Source organism: Nicotiana tomentosiformis, chromosome 1 (assembly GCF_000390325.3).
Source record: "Nicotiana tomentosiformis chromosome 1, ASM39032v3, whole genome shotgun sequence".
NCBI lineage: Eukaryota > Viridiplantae > Streptophyta > Magnoliopsida > Solanales > Solanaceae > Nicotiana > Nicotiana tomentosiformis.
In genome coordinates, this window is record NC_090812.1 from 36,418,963 (window position 1) to 36,426,336 (window position 7,374).

A 7,374-nucleotide genomic window follows, 5' to 3' on the forward strand; every position below is an offset into this window, starting at 1 on the left:
GACCCTGTCATTGTCGCCTTCTGTAAGAGATACGACGTGACCATCGGCCAGATCCATCATTTCTTTTGGAAAATAGTGATTCTCCTCCGATTCTTCACAAGCAAAATCGAGGGGTGTCTTTTCACCCTCGATCACCTTATGCGCCTTTAGAGTCCTCGACTCTATCGAGGAGCTCTGATTAAGCTTGCTTGTCGAGCTAACAAAGCCCCGTTCTCAAGCATAGACGAAACTCGTGACCGAGGTTGGATGGGCCGATTTGTCTGAACAAGGACGTCAGACCTGATCCTTGCTGAAGACATGCCGTTTCCTGAGAAATGGAACATGAATCGTGAGTAGTATTTCCCTTTGAACATTCAATTTTGCTGTTTTACTTCTTATCCTCTTTCTTCATCTATGTTTTTGGGGTTGCAACTGTGGCCCAGATGCCGAAACCGATTCCGGAACTCAAGCAATGAGTTGAGGGCCTTGTGTCGCAGAAAACATACTCTGAGTGTGCTTGGGTGGAGTTATCAAAGGGTCTATGGGAGGCCCGCAATATCTGCAAATCTAGGATTGAACTCGGGAGAGGAAATTCTAGATTTCATATAAGATTGAGTAGAGCGAGATCTTAAACCTGGTTATCGGGAACAGATTTGCGGTTAGGATAGGGATATACCTAATCTCCTTGCTTGGTTATTATACAGGAATTATTAATGTGTTATTATTCAGGGGGATAGGGAGATTGATGGAGATGTCACATATCATATTGGGGGCGGAATGGATGAAATGGAGACTCGCTTCCGGTATTTTGTGTGACAAGAAGGTGCCACCAAAACTTAAGGGTAAGTTCTATAGAGTGGTGGTCAGACCAACGATGTTGTATGAGGCTGAGTGTTGGCCAGTCAAGATCGCTCATGTCTAGAAGATTAAGGTAGCAGATATGAGGATGTTGAGATGGATGTGCGGGTACACCAGATTAGATAGGATCAGAAATGAGGTTATTCGCGACAAGGTAGGTGTGGCCCCTATCGGGAAACGCGACTTAGGTGGTTTGGTCATGTGAGGAGGAGGAGCACAGACGTACGGTTATCGTTCGAGCTTTTTCTCTTGCTTACTTTCTTTTTTTCCTTTGTAGGCCTCGGGAAGGATGTTGTGATGAGGTCTCCATCTGGTGATGAAGAACTCCTTCCATCCGCTCCGAAGCAGGCCAAAGAAAAGAAGAGAAAAGGGGCTCCGAGTTCCCCGGGCTCGGAAAAGAAAAAATTGGCGAGGAAGTCTCGCAAGCCCAAGGGGGACACTGGTGCTATGACTTTGGACTTAATCCGTCGATTAAAGCATGAGTCCGAAGAGGAAGATAATTCCAAACTAATGGCTCGTGTGCGGGCTGGTGTTTCAATACAAAAGTCCTCTGAATCGGCGAAGGTTGATGAGGGAGCTTTGGCCATAGTTCCTGAACCAGAAAGAGTCGAGGCCACTCCGTCCCAAGATGATATGGTCGAGAGAGAGACCGGGCTCGAGGCTTCCCGGGCAGCGAAAGATATACCGAGGGACGAGCTCGGATTGATCGATATTTCTGGATCCCCTCAGATTTCGGATGCTATGATCCGCGAAGCTAATACGTTGGAAGGTCGCTCTTACGAAGGTATTCAGGGGGCGACTGATGTTCATGGCTTCTTGGATGTGTTTGAGTCCGCTACCTTGGAGGATGCTACCGGGTTTTGTGGTTTACTGGTACTGAAAAAATTACTGTCATCGGCTGCTACCGGTTCTTCATCGAGCCCAAAACTGGTGGACCGATTCCCGGCCCCAAGTGTTAACCCCGACCGCAGGCAGAATATAGTGCTTTCTATCCCGGAGGATGCCCGAATTTTCTCTCCCCCAGTGGGGATTGCTAGCTACCTTAGATCCTTGGTGATCGAGGAAGACCAAGCCACAATGAACGCGGTGGGAGCCGCTTGCCTTTTTAATGAGGCCCAATATGCTCTGAATCGGGTAACTTCGAGGGTCTCTCCATTATTTCTTTTAAACTCGGAGTTGTAAATAATTCTAACATCTTCTTCCTTGTTTGCAGGCTTTGGTGTTGCATCATGAGGTTTTCCTCCGAATACGGAAGGAGCACAAGGCTGAGGTTCGGGACCTCACTGAGAAAAATGACACTTACAAGCTTCTGAGTGAGAAGCTTTAGGCCGATTTAGTGACGGCTGGGGATGAACATGCCGAGATGGCCGAGTAGGTATTCCGAGTTCTTCATGATAGTGAAGATGAATTGGAGATAACTACTAATGATCCGATTCTGCAGGTTCGGCAGAGGCTTGAACAAATCGAACAGCTCCAGACGCAGGTAGATGCGATACAGTCCGAGGAAGAAGAATTCAAAAAGAACATGGACATCCTAGCCTCGAAAAAGGAAACCGTCCAAGCGCAATTAGAGCTGGACGAGACCCAGCTACGAGCTGCAAAAGAGAGGGCCTCGGTGCAGGTCGAGAAGATCAAGGAACTTCAGTCTCGGTTGAATTTGGCCTTTTCTGATAAGGCAAGTTTGGCCAATAAACTCGAAGTGGCTAGGTCTGAGGTGGTCGTGGCCAAATCTGAGGTGACGTTGGCCAACACAAAAGCTGATGCCAAAGTGGCCTAGTTTAGGGTCGACGTCAAGGCCATCTAGGCCAAGGCTAAGGGCATGGTGGATCATGCAAAATGGGAAGCTCGAAGGGAAACCCTCGAGGGAGTTCATGCCCAAGGTTTCGATATTATGGCTGAGATCGAAAATTCCAAAGCAGAGGAAGCTAGGGCCCGAAGGCTGGCCTTCCCTGAGGAAGACTCCGAGAGCTCGAGTGAATCCGAAGATGGAAAAAATCCCGAGGATGGAGATGAAACCTCCGATGAAGACCAAGCCACTTAGGATTTTTTGTTTATTTTTTGCATTTTTTCTGAGGCCGGTTTTGGCCGTTGTAAATTTTTGTATTTAGGCCGATTTGGCCTTTGTAAAAAATTATTGTATATAAATATAAGGCTTTTCTTTCCTTTTCGGCTCTCATATTTTTCCTTTGCTTTGTCATTTGTATTTACAAAGGTTGAAAATGCCTTAGCATGAAATAAGGTTATGTTCGAGGGTTCGAACAAACCTTGCCTTTACTGCCTTTCTGGGTTAAGGCATTATTGGGGTTCGATGTTACCAAAGTTTTTCCCCGAATACATCTTAAGTTTGAGACTTTTGTCGAGGGTAGCCTTTAGATTCGGTTGTGAAAGAATTTTTTCTTTTTCGAAGGCCTATTTTTGTTACAGATTTCGAACGTCTCCGAACAGTGTTAAATTGGTTGTAGCCTTTTAGCTCGGGAGCTACCCATTGGGCTTGTTTTCCCATTTTATCAGGGCTTGTCTGAGACAATAGTCCCCGAGTGAGGTGGTCGTGACCTTTAGAAATCGGGTAATTTCCTATTAGGTCTTCTGCTCTCGAGGCCCGATGACTTGGGTTGTTTGAGTCGGATGACAGTCCCTGAGTAAGGGTGTGTTCATTCGCATTCCAATTATGTATTGCCCTTGGGCTTGTTATTTTAGGAAGTACAACGCTCTTTGAGGTGTAAAGAGGAAAAAATTTTAAAACATAAGATGATTGCAGGAAAAGTACTTCTCTTTATTCTCGATCGAGACAATCATACATGCGTACATGTTTTACGTTAGGGTTCGAACGATTTACGTGGGCACGACTCGTTTTGACCGTTTGGCCCTTACAATAAATCTTGTCCATCGAGACCCTCCCGTTATGAAATAGTTTTTTTGCTAGAGTTAATGTTTGAAGGTAGTGCATATCCGAGGGTAGCCCCTAGTATTCGAGGTTGATTGCAAAGGAACCTCGAATATTGTTGAATTGATATCAGGTGCTGATTCATGATCGGGCTTGATTCTAAGTTAGCACATTTCATTGTTGCCTCGTTAAAAACCTCGCTGAAAAAACTCATTTAGGACAAAATCGGTCTGAGGGAAAAAGAGTGCAACACGCACTTTCAGACCTAAAGACTTCGTTCTGTTCGCTGAAAAATCCATCATCGTTTCGTGTCGACCACCTGCAAGTGTTAATCTGAAATAGAAAAGGAATGGAAAAGGGGCGTACCTTAACAGTAGTACTGTTTTAGGTGAGATATGTTCCAATTGCTCGGTAGTTGTTCCCCATTTATCGTTCCAAGCTTGTAGGACCCTTTTCCAGTGACCTCGAGAATTTGGTACAGTCCTTCCCAATTTGGACTCAATTTTCTTTCATTGGGATTTCTGGTGTTGAGGGTGAATTTTCTTAGCACTAAGTCTCCGATGTTAAAATATCGAAGATTGGCTCTTCGATTGTAGTATCTCTCGATCCGCTGCTTTTGGGCGGCCAATCGGACAATAGTGGTTTCACGCCTTTCATCCAATAGTACTAGGCTCGTATTCATGGCCTCATTATTTGATTCCTTTGTTGCATATCAGAACCGAATACTCGATTCTCCGACTTCGACTGGTATTGGACCTTTAGCTCCATAAACTAATGAGAATAGGGGAGCCCCGGTACTGGACTTCGAGGTTGTGTGGTATGCCCAAAGAATTTCAGGCAAAATTTACTTCCACTTTCCTTTGGCGCCGGTTAGCCTCTTTTTAAGGTTTTGGATGATGGTTTTGTTGGTTGATTCATCTTGTCCGTTCCCGCTAGGATTATAAGGTGTTGATAGGATTCTTTTGATCTTATGATCTTCAAGGAATTTGGTCACTTTGCTGCCGATGAACTGTTTCCCGTTATCACACACAATGTCGGATGGCATCCCGAGTTGACATATGATGTGATCCCAATTGAAGTCGATGACTTTCTTCTCCCTAACTTTCTCAAAGGCCTGCGCTTCAACCCACTTAGAAAAATAGTCAGTCATAAATAAAATAAATTGAGCTTTACCTGGTGCCCATAGAAGAGGGCCAACGATGTTCATTCCCCACTTCATGAATGGCCATGGTGACAAGACCGAATGGAGCAGCTCCTCGGGTTGGTGAATCATTGGTGCATGCCTTTGGCATGTGTCACATTTTCGAACAAACTCTTTCGTATCTTTTTCCATGCCGATCCAGTAATAGCCAGCTCTGATTACCTTTTGAACCAGTGACTCGGCACCGGAGTGATTTCCTCAAGTGCCCTCGTGAACTTCCCTCAGAATATACTCGATGTTTCCCGGTCCCAGACATATCGCTAGTGGAATATCGAACATTCTTCTGAATAAGGTTCCATCTTCGGACAAAGTGAATCGTGCTGCCTTAGTGCGCAGGGCCCTCGATTCTTTCGAATCTAAGGGAAGCTTTTCGGTTTTCAAATACTCTATGTACTTATTTCTCCAATCCCAGGTCAAGCTTGTGGAATTTATCTCGGCATGGCCTTCTTTGACTACTGACCTTATGAGTTGCACGCCCTCCCCCGAATTGATCTCGTTGTCCTCGACCGATGACCCTAAGTTTGCGAGGGCATCGGCCTCACTATTCTGATCTCGAGGCACATATAGCAAAGTCCATTCTTTAAATCGATGCAAAGTTACTTATAACTTATCTAGGTATCTTTGCATTCGTTCTTCCCTAACCTCGAAGGTTCCGTTAACCCGATTCACCACGAGGAGGGAGTCGTATTTGGCTTCGATCACCTCCGCTCCTAAGCTTTTAGCTAGTTCGAGACCTGCAATCATGGCCTCATATTCGGCCTTATTGTTAGTCAATTTCATAGTTCTAATAGATTGTCTAACCACGTTGCCTGTGGGTGGTTTTAGTACGATGCCGAGTTCAGACCCTCTTGCGTTTGAAGCACCGTCCGTGAAGAGGGTCCAGATTCCTGAGGATGTACCCGAGTTTATCAATAGTTCTCTTTAGACCTCGGGTACTAGGGCCAGCGTGAAGTCAGCTATGAAGTCTGCCAAAATTTGAGACTTAATTGTTGTTCGGAGTCGATATTCAATATCATACCCACTGATTTCTACGGCCCATTTGGCCAACCGTCCCGAAAGCTCGGGTTTATGCAAATTATTTCGAAGTGGATAAGTTGTTAAAACACATATGGGGTGACTTTGAAAGTATGGTCTTAGTTTCCTAGAGGCGCTTATCAAAGCAAGCGCCAATTTTTCTAGGTGGGGATATCTAGTTTCGGCCTCACCTAAGGTCCGACTGACATAATAAATAGGAAATTACGTACCTCGTTCTTCTCAGACTAGGACTCCACTAACCGCTACCTTCGATACTTCCAAATACAAGTAAAGTTGTTCATCTGCCCTCGGCGTGTGAAGTAGTGACGGGCTCGATTAGTACCGTTAAGCTCTTCCAAGGCCTGCTGGCATTCCGGGGTCCATGTGAAGTTATTTTTCTTCTTTAGCAACGAGAAAAATTGGTGACCCTTATCGGAGGACCTCGGGATGAATCACCCCAGGGCGGCCATGCACCCGGTTAACTTCTGCACGGCCTTTACGCTGTCTACTACCATGTTGCCATCGATAGCTTTGATTTTGTCGGGAGTAATCTCGATTCCTGGTTGGATACCATGAATCCGAGAAATTTGCCTGACCCGACCCCAAATGCGCATTTTTTCGGATTCAACTTCATGTTGTATCTCTTTAAATTTACTGATAGTTTCCTGAAAGTGCTTCAAATGGTCCTCTGCTCGCAGGAACTTAACTAGCATGTCATCAATATAAAATTTCATAGATTTCCCTATTTGTTCTCCGAGCATCCGATTTACTAGGCGTTGATAAGTGGCACCAGTATTTTTTAATCCAAATGGCATTACATTATAGCAGTAGGTACCATATTTAGTGATGAACGAGGTTTTTTCCTGATCACTCGGGTTCATCTGTATTTGGTTGTACCCGAAATAGGCATCGAGGAAACTGAGAATCTCGTGGCCGGCCATGGCATCGATTGTGCGATCGATATTAGGCAAAGGAAAAGAATTCTTGGGGCATGCTTTATTTATATCTTTGTAATCTACACACATTCTAAGTTTGTTTCCTTTCTTAGGGACTACTACTATGTTTGCTAACCATTCGGGGTATTTTACTTCATGGGTGGACCCTATTTTAAGAAGCTTGGTTACCTCGTCTTTGATGAAAGCATTTTGACCTCAGACTGGGGTCTTCTTTTTTGCTTCACCAGATGGAATTTCGGGTCTAAGCTTAGTTTATGGGTGGTGATTTCCGGTGGGATCCCTGTCATGTCGAGATGGGACCAAGCAAAACAATCCATATTAGCTATAAGAAATTGAATAAGCTTTTTCCTGAGCTCGGGATTTAGCACCGTGCCCAGGTATACCTTTCGTTCGGGGAGATGTTCAATTAATATGATTTGCTCTAGCTCTTCGATTGTTGACTTGGTAGCGTCGGAGTCATCGGGGACTATGAAGGATCGAGG

At 45.0% G+C, this 7,374-nt stretch overlaps 1 protein-coding gene across 1 annotated transcript; it reads left to right on the forward strand.

Annotated features, from left to right (window-relative positions):
• The first annotated feature begins 297 nt into the window (after positions 1-297).
• Positions 298-2,614, forward strand: LOC138905710 (uncharacterized). Its single transcript, XM_070194233.1, has 4 exons — positions 298-328; positions 1,115-1,710; positions 2,051-2,107; positions 2,279-2,614. The coding sequence occupies exons 1-4, from the start codon at positions 298-300 to the stop codon at positions 2,612-2,614; spliced, it is 1,020 nt and encodes a 339-aa protein (XP_070050334.1).
• Positions 2,615-7,374: the final 4,760 nt, after the last annotated feature.

What these genes read in the sequence shown, in the direction of transcription:
- LOC138905710 (XM_070194233.1), top strand. Translation starts at nt 298, where the DNA reads ATGCCGTTTCCTGAGAAATGGAACATGAATC. An exon ending in TGAGAAATGGAACATGAATC is followed by an intron (nt 329 to 1,114) that starts GTGAGTAGTATT and finishes TTTCCTTTGTAG; the next exon opens with GCCTCGGGAAGGATGTTGTG. An exon ending in GGAAGGAGCACAAGGCTGAG is followed by an intron (nt 2,108 to 2,278) that starts GTTCGGGACCTC and finishes CCGATTCTGCAG; the next exon opens with GTTCGGCAGAGGCTTGAACA.